Source organism: Ambystoma mexicanum, chromosome 11 (assembly GCF_040938575.1).
Source record: "Ambystoma mexicanum isolate Mex_15411 chromosome 11, UKY_AmexF1_1, whole genome shotgun sequence".
Classification (NCBI taxonomy): domain Eukaryota; kingdom Metazoa; phylum Chordata; class Amphibia; order Caudata; family Ambystomatidae; genus Ambystoma; species Ambystoma mexicanum.
In genome coordinates this window covers 1,257,008,420-1,257,028,144 of record NC_090934.1, presented here as the reverse complement: position 1 = coordinate 1,257,028,144, position 19,725 = coordinate 1,257,008,420, and the positions used below count along the sequence as shown (strand labels likewise).

The 19,725-nt window shown below is 52.3% G+C and overlaps 1 protein-coding gene across 1 annotated transcript in view; it reads left to right on the top strand.

Moving 5' to 3' along the window:
- Window positions 1–19,725, top strand: part of SNX1 (sorting nexin 1) — a 1,264,276-nt gene that overhangs the window by 645,000 nt on the left and 599,551 nt on the right. Inside the window, exon 9 of the mRNA XM_069624696.1 lies at window positions 9,769–9,882. Within this exon, the coding sequence (XP_069480797.1) occupies window positions 9,769–9,882 (114 nt within the window). The remainder of the gene's footprint in view (window positions 1–9,768; window positions 9,883–19,725) is intronic.

Sequence of the window (19,725 nt, the reverse complement as noted above, 5' to 3'; positions counted from 1 at the left end):
TCACCGCCACGACTCACAGTGGGCCACCGGCCGCAGTGAGTTCCCCCTCATGCACCTGGTCGCCTTAGCTCAGGAATCCCCAGTTAAACTATCAATGCGCCTTCTAACCCTTTCACTCCGTCCGCAACAGGCACACAGGCCCTCCGGCTGACAACCGGTGGCGTGATGACTTGTGTTGCAGCCTTCCCCCGCTGGAGCTCCTCCTGGCTGTTTGCAGCCTACATGGGCTCCCCTGCAGGAGGGCCAGGTGACCTGGCAGCGGCGTGCCGAAAGAGGTCTTCCCTTGACCGTTCTGTTCCATAACTGGGGCCCCCCTCGTCCCATTTGGGAGGGGGACGTTTTGGGCCCCGAACGGCTTCCTTCCTTAGCGAAACCCACCTCAGCACTCCCCCGCCCACCGCTGTTCAATTGCAACCCATCCCCTGCAGAGCATCCTTTAGGTTGTACACCATCACCCTTACCCCCACTTCGGATAAGTGAACTTTGTCCGCCCCGAAGCAACCCGGAGTTTTCAGGCTAATCAAGGCATGCTTGACCCATTGAAAGCCCCTGCTGATTAAGAATTTTCCCATTTTGACATTCAGTTTTCGCCTCGATTCCTCAATGCCACCCTGGGAATGCGCCCCCCTCCACGTTTGCCTTGGTATGATCTCTGACCATGCCACTATTGTGTCCCGGAAACTGTTCCCAATTTGGGTGAGCCCTGCCCTCATCCCCTCCAATAGCCCCCTTCTCCCCCTGGCCACCAGGTCGTTGCCCCCCAGGTGTATCACTATTATGTCCGGGAGGCCATAGCGCCTTCTGCAATCGTCTAGCACCCCCCACAATTCGTCCCATCTCATCCCTCCTCTGGATACCCAGTGCATTTGCGTCCGCGCGAAACCCATGTGCATATCATTGTATTCCTTTTCCACACCCCTGGCTGCCCGTGCCACGAATGAGTGGCCGATGACCCATACCGACTTGCGACCTGTGGAGAGAGAATGATGCGGGTTGGTGAATTGTTGCGTCCTTGCCCCGCCCCATGCTGCGCAGCCCCCCCCCCCTTCTCCTGCTAACCTACATGCTTTCCGGTCTTATGTAGAGTTTGTACTTGTCTGATTGCCACCTTCCAATCCTTTTTATGCTCGCCTCCCCCAGTCCTTCCTGGAATGCTGTGGTGGCCGCCCCTATACGGAAAGAGTGAGGCGTGTAACGCCCGGTGATGCCCCCAATGCCTGCCAGAGCCAAAGCCATTACTTTCCTGAATTGGAATTGAGTGAGGGGGGAGCCCTCCTCGTGTAGGAACAAGTAACCAGGGCCCCCTTTACGGGCCCTCAAGAATGCACCCATGGACATGACAGGGCAATGTTCCTCTACCCCCAAACCGCCCAACACCAGGTTTCTTGCAACGCCCCGCTGGTCCGTTTTCGAGCTCCTTATCCTCACCCTCAGTTCTCCCTCCAAGATGCTTATATCGCTCCTCAGCAAAGCTTTGAATTCCCGATCCTGCTTAGAGCGGGCGATCAATTCGCTGGGGCGTAGGGCACCGAAAAAGGCTAAAGTGAAGCAAGCTCTGAAGAGAGTACTCTCATACTGGGAGTAGCATATTAAGTTGACCCGGGAGAGCATCAGCTTCAACAGCTCGAAATGGATAGGGCGTCTATTGTCCCTGTTGGGGGTTTTCTCCCTGTCCCATCCTCTCAAAGCCGCCCTGACTAGGAAGCCCTTGGTTGGGTCGCTGCCGCCCCCCAACTGACTATGGAAGGCGATAGCGGATAAGTGCCCTGAGAGCCAAGATTTTGACATGTGGTTCCTCCTGGCCCATAATACGAATTTTTGAACCTTGTCCTCCCCGCGGCCATTGTCCCCGTCCCCCGTGATCCTCAAAAATGTCTCAAAACCCCTGTTGTATCTCTCCTTTGACCCCCCTGAAAGTCCCTGGCTGCTAGTGCCCTCATACCCGTTTCCAGGTCACTAGGCTCCACCTCTCGCTGTTGAACGGTACCATGTCCTTGTCCGCCCCTGGATGTGCTTTCCGGAATCGACCCATCTGAACGAGAAAGTGCATCCGCAGCAATGTTAAGGACACCAGGGATGTGGCGCGCCCCCAACTCAGAGTTAATCCTCCGCCCTGTGCTCACCAGGTGGCGCAGCAGGCTCAGGGTGGCTGGGCAGTGGGCCACCTGTGTATTTATGCCCACCACCACCGCCATGTTGTCTGACCATATAGTTAAGCGCTTGTTGGCTAGTTCCCCTGGCCAGAGGTGCAGGGCCACTATAATAGGAAATAGTTACAGTACGTTGATGTTTCTGCACCAACCCTTCTTGCTCCAAGCGCTTGGCCAATCCGCCCTGCACCATTGGGCCCCCAGAATCACCCCAAACCCATGTCTGCCGCTTGCGTCCGTGAATAGCTGAAGCTCGTTGCATGAAACCCAGGGAGACCTCCATAAACGCACCCCATTAAAGTCCCCTAAAAAACCCTTCCACATGCGTAAATCATCTTTTATCCCTGCGCCCAGACGAATCCTGTGCCAACCTTTCGAGCCCTGACCTGCCGCTGCTGATAGCCGCCTGGCGAACACCCGCCCTGACGGGATAACCCTTCCTGCAAAATTCAACCTACCAATCAGGGACTGTATATCCCTCAAAGAGACCTTATGACTGCTCAACACTGTGTCTATGTGAGTAATGCATTCAACTACCTTCGCCCGAGGCAGCCTGCATAACCCCTCCCTGGTGTCGATCTCTATGCCCAGGTAGGTCAGGCGGGTGCAGGGGCCTTCTGTCTTTCCTGGGGCCAAAGGAACCCCCAATTCTGTGGCCAAACCGATGAAACTATTTAATAAGGAGCTGCAAATGTCTGTCCCCCGATCATCCAAATAATGGGTCTTGACCCCCCTGCTCTCCAACGTGTGTACTGCCCATTCCAGGAATGTACTGAATGTTTCGAAGTAAGCACATGATATGCTGCATCCCATCGGCATGCATTTGTCCACATAGATACCACCCTCGAACTGGAAACCCAGCAGGTGAAAACTATCTGGGTGGACTGGGAGCAGTCTGAATGCCGCCTCAATGTCCACTTTGGCAAGCAGAGCACCTCTCCCCAACCTTCTGGCCCCTTCCACCGCTTGGTCAAAGGACGCATAAGACACTGCGCATACCTTGTCATCCAGCCAGTCGTTCACCGAGTTGCCCTTGGGGTGCGATAGGTTGTGTATTAAGCGGTATTTGCCTTGCTCTTTCTTGGGAACCACCCCCAGGGGTGACACTATGAGGTTGTCCAATGGGGGGAGCGCGTACGGGCCTGCCACCCTACCCAAGCCTAGCTCTTTCATTATCTTCCCCCGCACCACCTCAGGGTTAGCCCTGGCTGACTTTGAGTTTTCTGCTGAGCGTGGCATCAGTGGCCCTTCATAAGGGATTGCAAAACCCCCAGTGAAACCTTTTAATAAAATGTTCCTCTCCCTTTCGGCGGGGTATCGGGCTAACCAGGGCAGGAGTTTAGGTAGTACAATGGGTGATGGCCCTTTTTGGGCGAGGTCCTTATCCCTTCCGGCCATGTAACCCTTTGTCCCCCTTATCCCACCCCCCAATAACGGGTTCCTCCCCTGACCTCTAACCCTTAGTGTGTGGCCGCCACCCCATGGCATGCCCCTCCCTTGACCTTTATTACCATAGTGCCGAGGCCCCCGTGCGCCGATGATTGGGTAATCGTTGTGCTCCCGCAAGTCAGAAGAAGCACGAGCTGGGTTACCTTAAAAGAGATACATTTTATTAGCGTGCAAGATGGCATTACAGGTTAATCACTTGCAGTCTTGCGGCTGCTCAATTATTTACATGTTGGGTCCCCTTCCTTCTTTGTGAGGCCAAGTATTCGTGCCATGCCCCAGTGACCTGCAAAATTTTGCGGCGTGTGCCAAGCTGCCACAAGATGAACACTCATGCTTAAAACGGCAGTTGGGCAACCAATTGCAATGCCCTTCGTTAAAGTTTCTGCATGGGTGAGGGGAGCGCGACGACACCTGTGTGCCCGCCCCCCCTCTTCCTCCTCTGAAATTCCCTGCCTGTGGGTTCAGCATCCCCCTCCCCCACCATGCCCTGCGGCGAACTCTGCCTGCGGAAGTTCCTTACGCTCAGACCTTGGTGTGGCTGGAGAAGCCTGCTGGGCTGGGCGCGTGATATCAAAAGCTTGCCCTGCAATGTTGGGACCCCTTGTAATAAAACTGTCTGCTGAAACCGGCCTTGGATCCAACCAGTCCTCCACCAATTTGTGCTCCCATTTTAGCTTGGGGTCAATCTCCATTCTTTTCCTAAACCTCTGGTCCCTCAAAAGCCAAACTGTGCCTCCCCACTTCCTGTGTTCCTCAATCACGCACTGGCTATAATTGTACAGCGCAGGTCCCTGCTCGGGCTTAAATCGTACTATGATTTGCGCCAGGATTCTGAAACCGGCCACCCAATTTTGCAGATTCTCCTCCGGCCTCACCCTCTTCCTTGCCTTCACCACTTCTCTGTTCCCACTAGCCTGCAGAGTGTCGTAACCTTTGGTTTCGTGTTCTAATAGTGAAAAGGTGTCTATGAACCTTCCATTAGCAATCTCCTTCTGCACACTGTCCGGTATGTGCCAACATAGGTAATTGTTTTCCGTTATTGCCGGGAGCCCTTCAGCAGCTCCACCAGGAGTGGGGGTGAGCTCTACTGGGTGCTCGGACTTAGCTGTTCCCACCGGCCTTATCCCTTCGCCCCTCTCAGCCCCTGCGCCAACTTTTCTTGCAGTGGTTTTTTCCCCTGCTGCCCAAACCTTGCTAGGGCCTGTCGCCCCATTTTCCTTGGTTGCCTCCTTAACCTGAGCCAAGGCATTCCCCCCACGCAATACCTCCATTATGATGTCCATTTTAGCCCCCCAGTCCAACTCACCCTCCAAGGCGCGTCCCCTTGCCAGGGGAGCCCCCAACCGCCTGCTTGGCCCAGCATCGTCCTGAGCCTCGCAAATAGAGCCAGTAAGCCCTGCTCTGTGGAGGCGATCCCCCGCTGGTGATGTTGAAGCCTCCCTGTCTCTTCGTTCCGCCACTAAAGCAGACAGTGCGGCCAAATCTTCCTCCAGCTCCTTCTTGGTCTTTCTGCCCCTGGGGCACCCACTCATTTTGGCTTGTCTCTTGCGGGAGCTTATTGACTCGCCCAACCCCGATGAAGACTGTGAGTCGGAGCTGTTGTTAGGAGATGGGGAAATGCTTGCTTGGGTGGTAATCGTTTCGCCCGACGGCTGGGGGCCACCCATCTTGATCATCGCCGCTTCCCACCCAATGGACTTTGCAAGCACTGAGAATGTAGCCCAAGCCTCGGTGTTCATGGTCTGTCCCTGTGCTGGTGAAAGGGCTGTCTCCACCTCGACTGTCCCTTCGTCTAGTTGCGTGTCCGCGATTATCTCCATGTCCGGGCCGCCTTGCGATTGGAACATGCCGACCTGTAGAAAATATAAAGCTGACACATCGAGCCGAAAAGACGAGAAATTAATGCCCACCCTACCCCGCCGTTCCCGTGGCTAATGCCGTTGCTTGTCGTGAACGCTATGCGGCCTCATTACCTTTGGATCCACGACCGACCCTTTTGTCCGTGCAGCCTGGTTACGTAACCCTCCTCGGCCCTGAGTCCTGTGGGGTGGGGGAAATTCGAATGAGCCATGGGAAAGACACTGTGACATTGCCCCATAGAGATACTGCCCTGCTAACCACATTCGAACAACGTGCCCGCCTCGCCTTTGCAAGGGAGGGGAGAAGACTTAATGGTTTGGGGCTGCCGGCCCCCGTCTTTCTGAAACCTCGGACCAGTAAATTGTCTCCAATCGGGCACTCCCAGCCAGACCCCATGGGACGAGACAACCAGAGATTCGCTTATCCCACATAAATAATTGCGCAGCTTTGCCTTTTCAAATAACCGTCCCTTCGTCCCCGATGACCCTCCAAACGCCGTTCAACAGCACCCACCAATGGTAAACCCGTGTATAGGCGTGTTATAAATGGCATCATCCCTCGCGTAAGCAAGTAATTTGCTCTACAGCCATTGCGGTCCGCCTCCTTTAGTGCCCCCCCTCCCTCTAGGCCAGACTCTCTACCATCGGCCACTCCCCCTTCCTGGCCACCCCCTGTGAATGTGTGCGTAATCTGCCCCACCTAGCGACACCCGCCTTTTGCCCCCCTTCCCTCGCCCGCCCGAGCACCCCTCTCCTACCAGAGAGAGAGGGGGATCTGGCTTGCGCGCCCTACCCTCACTGCCTCCTAGACCGCTTAGGCCGTTCCTTACCAGCCTAGCATAGAACCAGTTGCATTCTGGCTGCCTTAACATGTCCCCCATATCCCCATCTGGAAAACTTTAAATATCTTGTGAGTGTAAGTTGCCCTTTATCTAATTCCGGCTCTACCGGCCCAAGGCAGCTCTCCCATAGCCCTGATTTCTCAAACCCCCCCTCGGACTTCCCCAACCCGGCCCAACCAAGCATTATCTTGCGCCCCCCCTTCCACCGTCGCCAAGCTTGCCCAATCTTATTTTGACATAAGCAACTGCCCTATTATCTCAGCACGTTTGTTTACCACCCGTGCCAGCAACCAAATGCCTTCTATGGCGCCCACCCGGAAGGAAAAAATTCCCCGTCACCCGTGCCGTCATTGCCAATAGGCATTGCAACCGCTTTGTCGCCCTTACTCCACCTCTTCATCTCGTGTTCCAACAATGGCCATGCACATTATCCACCCCCCTTTTCCTCATACCCCCCCGAGATGCATTTGAATGGGTGTTAAATACTTGGCCTTTTGGCCGTCACGCACCTCGTATCCCTTACGTTGTCCCACCAACCCCTTTCTGGAGACCCCCCAGCGTACCCCCCCCCCCCAAATCACGTCAAAGTGGGCCACATATGACCTTTCTGCCAGCCCAAAGCATTCTCTATGGGAAATCTTCCATAGTTCCTTATAGGCCAATGCTCCCCTGCGCACACTAGAACCTTAGCCGCTCCTGCCCGCGACCATAAACGTGCTGCCTTCCTTCCCTATTGCAAGCAACGCGATAAGGCAAACAGATCAAAAGTACTGACCCGCCCACCCCGCAGCAAACAGTGCATTACAGCATTAAGCGAGATGCAAATGGAACGAAACATCATTTCCGGGCGAGTTTCATACAGCCATAACTAATGGGACAGCTGCACCAGTTAGCCTACCGGGGCCACACCGAGCAGAGAGATGTGGGTTGGGTGGATGTGCGATGCCATGGTGCTGCAAGACCCGATACCCTTCGGCCTTATTTGCCATCTGTGTTCTACCCACAGCCTGCATCTAATGTAGGGGCTCCTTGCATAACGCGCCAGTCGCGGCTTCCGCCTTCTTGTGAATTTGAAGTGCTGGCGCGCGCTGCAAGGGGTAAACCTGCTTGCTCCCCCTATTCCTTGCACGCGCTTATATTGTCCAGGTGTAAGCAAAATGAATAACTGGGGCCTGAGTGGCACCTGCCTTAAACCTTAAACCGAAAGTGGTATTGCAGCAATAAACTCTCGCACCACTTATCTACCTAGCATACAATAGAATTTTCCGTAACATTGCCGGCTAACTGTAAAAGGTGTTAATTTTCAAACCAATAATCTTAAGCAAAATAAACCCGGCATAGCGCAATCTGAATACGACCCCATTTCCGAGCCTGGCCTGAGAACCAACGACAGCACCCCTAAGGAAATCAAATCAAAGAGAGCAACTGTCGGCCTCGAAAACACCCTTGGGAGTGGGTGAATGGCCTGTGTGCCCTAACCTGTCCTAACAACGCAGCCACCATAATGTAGCCATTGCCCCCAGATCCCCGTGCCACATGCTGCCGACAAGTCGGTGATGTAAAATGAAAACCTGACACTCCAAATCTGCTCAACCGCCGGCTTTCATGGCGATGCAATCTCATAATTAGACCCCGCGCCCTTTCAACTTAAAATTGAGGCCCATGCTCCCCGACCGCGTGCACGCTGAAAGCTTTACCGGCCGGGGACACGTAGCCCTTACCACCCAACCAGCATCTATCACCATCCCTACCCCTCAGACTCAGTGGCTGGAACAGCTCTGCTTACGGCATCCAGCCTGGCAGGGGCTTTTATTTTTACCAGGCCCGTTGGATGCGCTTGACTTGCAGGCATTCCGTAGCCTCTCCCACCCCCCCCCCCCCCCCCACCTCCCTTCACTCGGGGTCCCGGTGTGAGTTACAGCCCCCCTGCATTTAGCATGTAGAAGAGTCCGCATAGCCAGAGCGTTTGAAGAAGGTTCCAGGAGGCAGACGGCGAGTGTCTGCTTCTCAAAGCATGTGGTCCATTCCAGGCCTTTAAAGCTCGCTGGGGCTGTAAATAACAGGAACAGGTCACCCGTCCAGCTTCGGAATGTGCCAGCCCATCCTTTATAAACAGTGTTTGCTTACCCTGTCTGTCACCCTGACCTGCACATATTAACGCTGCAACCTGGGACCTGGCTGCACCCGCAACCAGAAGTGCGAGAATGGTCCAAAATGCATAAAATAATCACTTCTTGGGATTCGTTATTTCCCCACCGAAATGCACGGCAAAAGGCCAGATAAGAAGCGATGATACGCCGCAGCCACTCCTTAACAGTTCCGGTTGCGGGTTGTTTTAACTGCCACCACGCATCATGGGAAGTGTGATCCACGTGTATCCTAGGGCATGAACAAGGTTTTTAAAATTGCGCGGAGCAAAGAATTGTACACGTCCTAAGGGTGGGGGGCTAAAAAGACCAAAATCATGGTATACTCGAATAAAGCAAATAGCAGCATCATAAGTTGAGCATGTTACCTAGGTGTAGAAATGGCTCTGTTATTCAGAAAATGCCCAGAAAGCTTGATTAGGAGGACTTGCATAGCTTCTCCATTTCTAGTGTTTGGTTTGTTTTCTCTTTCAGTATTCTTGAAAGCAGGAAAAGGTTGTTGATCAAAGTGTCTGAATGCATGTCTGCCAATTAAGGATCTCATTTTTTATATGCTGTTATCGTTTGATTTACAATGTTGGCATCTAAAATATTAAAATATGACTGCACACGTCTGTTTCATGTTGCAGTGTAAGATGATCACAATTAATTGTTCATTACAAAGGGATGTCTATGCTCAACATATTAATGAAGATCTATCTTTTTATCTACTCATTTATGTAACTAAATTATAATGGTTACATAATGTTAATGTTATAGATGGAATTTTTAACCTTCGCTTGCGTCACATCTAGATAGAAATGTGAATGTTAGCACGTGCCACACTTAGATGGAATAGTGAATGATAGCAGGCACCACACCTAGACATAATTGCAAGGACAGCAATGCCAACTAACCAATCCACTAACAATTTCATCTCTCTGCATACACCTCAAACCCTAACCAAACACAACCACAAGCCTTAAACGCCGCAAACCGCACAAACTTCAGTACACTGCAACAAAAAAAACGCACATAGACTTGCACAACAGCACACGACGACTACCTACCGTAAACACCCCAAGCCCAGCCACCGGACCCACTGGGCTGAGGCTGCCAACAGCACATCACTGCTATCTCGCACTTTTCCAGCTCATTCACACTAACTCACCCCCCCCCCCCCCCTCTCCCTTTTTCAGAGCCGCCAGAGCGCCAGGGGACCACTCCGGTGGTGATAGTGCCCAGTACAAATATCCTTTAACATTAACAATTGTGTGTGCTGTATCATTTTCCGCCCACAATCAGTGTTGGATTTTATATTCCTCTGTTTCCCCCTCAACAGTTGCCTCGTGCAGTTGGAACACAGGCATTGAGTGGAGCTGGACTCCTGAAAATGTTCAACAGAGCTACAGATGCAGTTACCAAGATGACGATCAAGATGGATGAGTCTGACATTGTGAGTACCCACAGCCCCTTTCCTTTTCTGTTGATAGATGACCAAAGCACTATACCATTTTGAAACGCCTTTAAAGATCTCGCCTTGACTTTTGTAGAGTGATGTGCATTATATCAGACATGGCCTTAACACATCAAAATCCAAAAGACAGTTAGAGGTTTAGTAAATTGCCTGAGTGGGGCTCTAAGATCGATCCCACTCTCCCTTGTCTAGAAGCAGCAAGACCCTCCTCAACTCAAGTGTCCATACTTCCCAGGTTAATATCTACAGCTTATTGAGCCCTATTATAGATGTTCTAACTGGCGGTCGTGAGAGCCTAAAGACCATTCTCATCTATTTTAACTCCCTCCAGGTCTGTCTAGATGTGACCTAATTTAACCGGGCTTACTTCAAGCAATTGTGGGGCACGGGGTTTCTTCCAGTCACTAGAGGTCTACTCCATCTTCTTTCATGCCCTGATGTTCCTCTCTATCTCCCTTCGTACACCTACCCTCCTCTCTCCACCTTGACCCGTTCTGCACCCTCACCCTGTTTTTTTCCCCTCTGTCCCTCCAATGTCCATCTCTCGCTCTACAATCTATCTCCACCCTCTGATCGCACTCTCTCCTACTAGTGTCTGCAGCGCTACTACTCTCTTCTCGCCAAACCACCACCACTACTACTCCCTCTCTCCACATGACTACTCTCCCCACTGTTGCCACTCTTCAAGCAACTAGTACTCTCCACACCACCTCCTACTCACTATCCTTTCACTCCCTCAGTCACCTTCAACTCCCTCTCTACTCTTTCACTAAAATTCACTCACCCATCTTACAAGCCCATTCACAATACAGTACCACTTCTCACCAACCAAAGCCTTCTGTCTCGGGAGGATAGCTCATGGGCAACGTGCTTGCCTTGGAAGCAAGAAGAGACGGTTCAACACAGGTTCGATTCCCGGGTCCGCGCTTAGAAACCTCTGGGTATTCATTGCGTTATAAATAAACCATTACAATTACATCCACATTCCTGTCCAACGCCCTTCCTCCTTATGGTCTTTTGGCCTGCCACTTTCTTCTCCTCTGAGCTGACCTAAACAACTTTTACTTTCCTGATTCCTGTCCCTAGCTTTATCCTCCCTCACATTCTCCCACTGATCCTCTCTGGTTCTCTGGGCCAAACCTGCCTGCTCTTCCCCACCCTGGAGGTGTTACATAAACACATCAAAAGGGTACTAACCTCAGCCGAGCCTCAGGTGTTCTAGTCTGCCGAGACTGTTGAATGGTGACCTGCATTGAGTAATGTTCCAGTTCGTGTCAGGTAACTGTACCTCACTGAGATCACAGTTAAGTTGTTGAATCTTTCTCAAATTATTGTCTAGGAGCCGCTCCATGGCTAAATACCATAAGCGGCATGCCAACGTTCATTGCGGAAAGCTGCGCTGCAGCCTCTATCACTTCATATAGTTGGCTCTACTGGCGGCGCATAGTACTTCTCGCAGCAGTGTATGGCTGCTGCTGTCTGACATGGTGGTTCTCTCTCTCTCCCCTTGGTGTTGGGGGTAGGCTCTTGACAGGGGATGTATTGCGTGCCTCTGGAGGGCTGTTGTATTGTGCGTAATCTACTGGAAAGTACAGAACTTGTTGCCTGAAATAAGGGGACTTGCCAGAATCTTCATATAAATGTATGGTACGATTGAGTGGTGCTGCCAAAGCACATAGGCACTTGGGGAGGGGACAGGAACAGAGGCCCTCACAACTGCCATCATCCCCCCACCCCTGCCCCCCCCTACCTGGATAGGAATGGCTTTGCCTTTCACACTGGTAGGCCTCCCAACCCAGGCTGAGAGTTGGGTCACCAGCCCCCTTTTGACAAGGTCAGCCTACTGACCCAGTCTCACACCTCCACTTTCTCCCAAGGCTTCCCTGCCCCCCGGGCCAATGGCTATGTGGGGCTATTGGGACAGGAAATAAACATTTGCTTGCTTTGTCCCACCCCTATAATTCAACTCTGAAGGAGTGGGGCTGTAGGGCTAAGAACCATCTCAGAATGCAGGATTGGTCTCTTTACTTTTGGGCATCCAGACCAGTAGGGTGTGCTGTGTGACTAGTTTAAACCGGCGACCCGTCGCGTAGTACCTCAGGCTAAGCACTGTCCACTTTATTGCCAGACTTTCCAGTTCTACCATGGGTTGTTTTTTTCTCTTGGGAAGAGCTTCCTGCTAATGAACATATAGGTTTCTCCATGTACTTGTGACAGTATGGTGCCCAGAGATGAGTGAGGAATTGGTTTGTAAGATTAATGCTTTGATGAAATCTGCCATGACTAACAGGCTCTTAAAAAGACAACCTCAGACTGTAGGAGGATTCTTGGATTTCATTGGATGATGTTGGGTTGAGCTTTGACTAGTTTATCAGGTAGTGGTGTGGCTCTCTGACAAATTAGGGATGAACCTCACTGTAATAGCCCGCGAGGCCTAGGATGGCATAGATTTATTTTTTGGTGTTTGGTCTTGGAGCTTTCTGGACTGCCAGCATCTTAACATATTTTGCTAGCACTTGCCTGTTTCCTACCATAATTTCTTTTTTTTAAAACCTTTATTTTTGGTTTTTTTTGAAAAACAAAACAACTACACACCCACATTAGGGTGGATTTAACTCTGCGCCATGTCCCGCCTCCCCCCTCCCTCTCCCCACCCCCTGCTCTCCCGCTCAGTCTTGTGACTCCTATAGATGTGCTGCCTTGTTCTGGTTACTTGAGACATGTGGACGATGCTGCTAGCTCTGTGTCTTTACGGCTGGCTTGTTCCTGCGCCAGAGGTGTCTGCTCGAATGTCAGGTGTCTCCTCAGCTTCATTTAGCAGGAATTGTACTAGTGGTCCCCAGATGTCAGGTGGGCGGGCATGTAAGGGTAGGGATTTAATAAAGTCAGTTTCCACATCCTGGCAGTAAAGAATGTCCCTTCGCCAGGCGGGGATTGTTGGAGGTGGGCCTCGACCCCAGGCCATGGCCACCCTCCTGCGGGCTAGTGTCAGCAGGAGTCCTGCCAGTTTCCTTGACGGGGCGGAAAGTGAATTTGTCAAGCCGAGTAGTGCTGCAGTTTGGCTCGGTTGTATCTCTTCGCCCACTATTGCTGCTGTCGTCTCTAAGACTCGGGTCTAGAAGGGTGTTATTTCGGGGCATTCCCATGCGAGGTGGACGAAGTCTGCTGGTTGCGTCCCACATCTCTCGCAGTTCGCAGCCGCCTCAGGGTGGTGTCTGTCAGCTTTTGCTGGTGTGTGATAGGTCTGGTGGAGGAAGTTGAAATGAATTAGCTTGAGGCGAGAATTGAGAGCTATTTTCTGTGTTTGTTTCAGGATGTAGGTCCAGTCCTCGTCTGGAATAGTTTGGTGTAGAGACTTCTCCCATCTGGTCTTTGCCTGAGTAAGGTTAGGTGTCGTATCCGTGATGATGGATTTGTAGATTTGCGACACCAGCCTGCCCTCGCCTTGTGCCTGTATGACATTGTGTAGTAGTTGCCAGGTTGGGGGTTGCTGGGGGAAGTCTGGCAAGAGAGCTTGTAAAGTGTACCTGGTCCTGAAGTATAGAAATACGTCAAGTGCGGTGTTGCCGCCTTTCAATTTTGCTTGTTGTGGTGTTATGAAGCCGTCCTCCGTGAAGAGGTCTCCCAGGGTCTTTATTTGTAGTTTGTCAACCCACTGGTGAAATACTTTCTCAGATGTCAGTGGAACCCCTGGGATAAACTTTACGGGTAATAGTGGAGAGTATCGTGATTGTACCCCGTATTTTTGAGCTAGTCTCTTCCAGACTTTGTACTTTGCGAGCATTGCATTCATGGTGTGGTTGGGAACGGGAATTTGGCTGAAGACGACTGCTGTTAACAAGTTTGGTGAAGCCAGGGCTCGCTCCACTTGCACGTGAGGCCTGATTGTATGGGTGGTGTACCAATGGCTGAGGAATTGTGCCTGTGCTGCCCAGAAGTACTTCTCCAGGTCTGGGAGGGCAAGTCCACCGCTCGTCACTGGGAGTGTCAGTGTTGCGTGTGCCACTCTGGCTGGTTTGCCTGCCCAGAGCAGCTCAAGGACCATACTCTTCAGTTTTTTCAGGAAAGTTTGGGGTAGCAGTATCGGGATGTTGGTGAATAGGTACAGCAATTTTGGCAGAATCACCATCTTAACTAGGGAAGCTCTCCCCCAGAGCGTTAGTGGTAAGGACTTCCACCGCGTCACTTTATCCTGGAGAGACTTAACTACCTCTTCGTAGTTGTCACGGAACACCTCGTGGTAATTCAGGGACATTTGGACCCCCAGGTATCGGACTTTGGACATTTTCCATGTGAGCTGAAAGTCATCGATGAATGGTTTGGTAGCAGGGGTCAACGGGAATATAATGGACTTTTCTGGATTGACTTTCAGGCCGGAGGCTGTTCCAAACTTGATTACTTCCCTCATGACCGGGTTTAGATTTTCTTCGGGATCTCGGATAAACAGTGCCCCGTCGTCTGCGTAGAGGGATGTAATGAGCTTGTGTGGTCCAATCACGAGCCCTCTTCGTTGTCTATGCTCCCTTAGGTTGGAGGCCAGCGGTTCCATTACCAGGGCGAAGATGAGTGCCGAGAGCGGGCAGCCCTGTCTGGTACCCCGTTGGAGCTCTATGGGAGCAGATTTTGCCATGCCTACGATGATGTTGGAGCGTGGTTTGTTGTACAATAAAGAGACAAGTTTGATGAAGCGAGCGCCCAGCCCCATTCTGGTGAGTACAGTGAACATGAACGGCCATTCCACTGAATCGAATGCCTTCTCGGCGTCAAGGAGGACTGCGATTGCTTGACTTGAAGGATCGAGTGCCTCGATGACGCTGAACAGCCTCCTGATGCCAAAGGTTGTATTACGGCCCGGTATGAAACCCGCCTGGTCTGCCAGTACCAGGGTGGGCATCAGTGGAAGGAGCCTGTTGGTAAGCACCTTCGCTAGTATCTTGTTGTCAAGGTTGAGGAGGGAGATGGGTCTGTATGATGCACAGTCCTCTGATGGTTTGCCTGGTTTGTGCAGGAGGATGATGTTGGCTTCGCGGGTGGAGTTGGGGAGGGATCCCTTATCCAACGACTCTTCGTACACTGCTGCCAGAAGGGGGGCGATGGTGGGTGCAAAGGCTTTGTAAAATTCCCCGGTTAAGCCGTCAGGGCCGGGAGCTTTAGAGTTCGGGAGGGCTTTTATGGCAGCAGTAATCTCCTCTTGTGTGATTAGCTCGTTTAGTGGTTCCCGCAGGGGCTGTTCAACCCAGTACAGTTCAGTGTCCTCTAGGTACTCCCTTGCGGCGGTCGGGTCTCCGTTGTGTCTAGTGCTGTAGAGATCTTGATAAAAAAGCCTGAATTCTTCTGCCATGTCTTCGTCGGTGTGGGCTATTTGTCCCTGTTTGGTCCTGATCCCTTCTATCGGGGGTAGTTTATTGTCGGCTCTGACCAGGTTTGCTAGAAGAGCGCCCGGTTTTTGCCCTTCACCGTATTGCCTGACCAATCTGTCGCGGTTTAGGAATTTCACTTCGCGATCGGCAGCGTTCCTGAATTTTTGTAGCTCTTCTCTCAGAGCGACTGAGCTTGTTGGGTTGTTTGTGTTGGTGCTTTGAAGTTCTAGCTGCTTTAGCTTCTTCTCGCTGGTTGCCAGCTCCCGTCGTATGAGCTTCAGGATGCCGTTTTCTTTGGCATGGCAGACCCCTCTGGTGTAGCACTTTAGAGTTTCCCAGAGCGTGCTGGCTGAGGAAACTGACCCTGTGTTGGCTTCTAGAAACATTGAGATCTCCTCTTTCAGTTCCGAGGCGAAGACCTCGTCTCGCATGGAGCCTGTTTTGAAGCGCCACCTCAGTAGGGGAGGTTTGGGGTTAGCTGGGTTGAGGACGAGAGTTACCGGGGAGTGGTCCGAAAGAGTTCGTGGTAGGATATCGCATGAGCCGCTGGTCCATGGGCCGTTCCTTGAAGTGAAAAGGTAATCGATTCTGGAGCTCGAGTTGTGCGGCGCGGAGTAGAATGTGTAATCTCGCAGCTCTCCCTTAGATGCTCTCCAGGAATCTTTCAGGTCGAATGCTTTGCATATTTCTTTTATTTGGAGGCAGGCTTTGGACAAAGGATGTGGGCTAGCGTGGGATCTGTCCTTCACCGGGTCCAGTACTGTGTTCATGTCCCCACCCCAGATTATGGTTGCGGGGTCTCGAGACGAGAGATGGGATAGCACCCAGCTAAAGTTGTCGGGGCCGTCTACGTTTGGTGCGTAGGAGTTGACGAGGGTGATTTTCTGACCTTCTATGATGCCACTTACGAGGATTGCCCTCCCTTCGGAGTCTTTGGATATGTGGATAAGGCGGAAGCCGATCCTCTTGTGTATAAGAATTGCGACCCCTCTGGAATATGACGAGTAAGAGGAGAAGTACCTGTGGCATCCCCAACTCTTGGCCCACTGTCGGTCCTTCCCTGGGAGCAAGTGTGTTTCTTGAATCATGGCTATGTCCACTTCGTGTCTTCTGAGGTATTGGAGGATTTTCCTGGTCTTCGATGGGACATTGCCTCCTCTTATGTTCCAGGTTATGACATTGAATGGAATAGATTAGGGTCTATGTTGCTTCGACGTTTATGTCTCATGGTTGCTGGTATTGCAGCTAGGGCTGATCTGGCGGATTGGATGGAGTCGGGGGGTTCGGAGGCTGGGCGTTGTGCTGGCGTTGGTGCAGTTGGGGGGTGTGGGGGAGATGGCGCGGAACCTGAACGCTCCTCACTGTTGAACCATTGTGAGGATGCACACCTCAACTGGAGGTGGTGTGGTGTACGTAACTTCCCTCCCTCACGCGGGCAACCCCCAACAGACCCGCAATGTTCCCCTTTCATCAACAAACAGTGAGGGTTGCTGTGCTTGGGGCACTAGGTGCCTCCCGAGGGTCAGGGGTGGCTCTCCTGCGAACTAGGAGTGTCTCTCTGCGGTAAAGGCTTGCGTGGATGCGCTGGAGGTACGAGTTCATCTCTCTTAGCTGCCCGGGACGATTAGTTATGGTGGTTCTCTGCGCCTTTGGTTTTCGCGCTGCGGCCTGGGATTGTTTGGAGCAGGTCTGCAGCCAGCACGGTCCAGGTAGTCGTCGGCATCATCAGGTGTGTGGAAGAAAAGTGCTTTCCCATCATGTTGAATGCGAAGCTTAGCCGGGTATAGCATTGAGTAAAGTATTTGGTTGTCCTGCAGTCTCCTCTTTACGGTGGTAAAGGAGCGTCTCTGTGTCTGTACGCTGGGAGAGAAGTCTGGGAAGAACTGAATCGGATCTCCGTCGTACTGGAGGTTCCCTTTTTCCCTGGCTGCTTTGAGTATCGCATCGCGATCTTTGTAGTTTAACAGTTTTGCGATAATTGGCCGTGGGTTTGCGCCTGGGACTGGTCTTGAATTTGGGATTCTGTGGGCACGTTCGACTACAAACAGCTGGGAGAGGAGTTCTTTCCCGAAGAGCGTCGTGCAGATCAATTCAACGTGGTCCTCCATTTTCCCTTGAAGTTGTTTCTCCCTAACTCCTATAATTCTGATGTTATTTCTTCTTGAGCGCCCTTCTAAGTCTTCATTTTTGGCGCAGACTGCCTTCATTTGGGTTTCCAGGGTGGAGATTCGCGTGGTCAGGGCCGACGTGCCGTCGTCCAGGTCGGAGACCCGTTGTTCTACGGTGTCTAGCCTGTCGGCGTGCTTGTCGAGTCTGTGTTGGAGTTGGTCCACTTTAGACGAGAGATTGTCGAGTTTGCTGCCTAGGTCGCCAATTCCCGCCTTGAGGTCCATCAGGATTTCCCTAATGTCGAAGCTTGGTATCTGCTCGTCCGACCTGGAAGTAGCGGGCGTTGGGGACGCTGCTCTGCTCCCGTCGTTGGGAGGTTTATTGTTATGGCTTGCTTCGAAGTTCAGCTTCTTTTGGGTTTTATCTGTTTTCCCCATTACGCTCTTGTTTCTGCGTTGAGTGCGTTTGTGACGAGTCCGATGCCTTCGTCGTGGTTTTGGCGGGTATTACGCTGTTTTGTGAGATTGGCCTACGATGTCCACCTTTGTCAAACTGGAAGCAGTTGAGTGTGGGGCCAGGTTCTCATAGGTTATATGGCTGGTGTTGCGCGTGTTTGGAGTACCCGATTTTGGAGGAGGACTCGTGGCGTCTGGTGGCGGGGGTGACCTCCGTCGCTTTAGGCGGGCGCTCCTGCTACCGCCAGCTGGAACTTGGAGTGGGGAGTCGTCGCCAGGTGATGGGGCTTGTGCGGTGCTGGGATGAAGGGGCAGCGGGAATATTCTTCAGATGTTGTCTGCCGTTTTGGGGTGGGGGACTCCCTTTTGTTTTGTGTTGCCAATGTGCCGGTTAGGCCATGCGTGGCCGTTGCTGGTGGCCGTTGCTGGTGGGCGCCGGGGCAGGCAGTCTGTGAGGGGTTCGACGTTGCGCCCCCTGAGCTTTTCTCAGTGTCTGGTGAAAGCGCCGGGGTTTATGCTGCCTGGTGGGTCGGGAAGGCCGACCTTGCGCGCCGAATGGGGATCCTACCTGCGTGCCTGGCGTGGGTAGCGTAGTCCTTCGCGCTCCTTGCGGGATTTTCTGCCAGGCCGCTGTGGGGACGGAGACCGTGTGTCTCTTGGCGCTGTCGTGCGCACGTCCGCCCGTTTCTTGGTGTGGCCTCGTTCTCTGACCCAGCGGGTCGCTGCTCACTCTGGGCGCCGGGTGGCACACCGCTTTCTTCTGTGTTTCGTGCCCGGACAGCTCCTCCCCCTCTCGGCCTGCTCTCGGCCTGCTGCTGGCGTGGTCCGCGGGCCTTGGCGCCCGGGCCGGATCTCGGCCGGCGCTCCGCCGTTGGAGAGGATGATAGGCTCGGGGTGAACAGTGGCGCCTCCCGAGCGCACCCGGTAGCAAATTTGGGTGAATCGGATGCCGCAGTGGTGAGGATGTCGCAGGATTAATGGAGAGCCCCACGGAGCTCTCTAGGAGGCGGCCATCTTGGATGGCTCTCTAGCGCCCTCTCTCCTACCATAATTTCTTAAACCGACCGAGTACCAACTTTGTTTTGTTCTTTGTTTTAAAAAAAAAAAAATGTATTGACATTTTATAACATGGCAAAAAGAAAAAGAAAATGAAAGATAGCACACTGAACAGTTAATTGGACACAACCTTAGTAGGATGAACATCATTTTTCACAGGGCAAGACCATGCGCATTGTGTTCCGGCAGGGCGAGACAAATCTGTCCGGAAGCGTGTTATTGTAACATATCTTCTGGAGGTTTCATGTGCCAGGAAGGCCATCCACTTTGGGTCTACTCTGAGGTGCACTCTGGCCCTCTCTGGGGTGGTCTGTACTGGACAATCAGATACTGAACATACGGCCCCATATGTCCTTGGGTTTGGCCCGGGGATGCCGTTCCATGAGGGTGTTCACCGACTAGTTATTTCTTTTATTGGTCATTTGTTAGGCGCTTATTCAATTAGCAACAACTGTTACAACAAAGCGCCCACATGGCAACAGAGTGGAGAAAGGGGAAGGCAGACCATGAACAACAACAAAGATAAATAATTGAATTAGTAGTACAAACAAATGACAATAACCGGGAGGGGAGACAAACCTACTATGCCTTGTGAGTGTTCAGAATGTGCAAATGCAAGGGGCGCGGGGATAGGTGCTGAGGTGCTCATGGAGAAGTGCTCAGGGTGAAGTGCTAATAAGAGAAGAATTTAAGTGCAACCTCCCATGGGGAGGGTGAGCCTCGGTAAGTGCAGTAAATGGACAGTGGCTGGGATGAGAGATGTGGGGGCACAGGGCCCCGAGGATACATAAGGGCCCTGCACAACAGTCATGCTACTAAATGATTAGCAGGGAAGAGAGGAG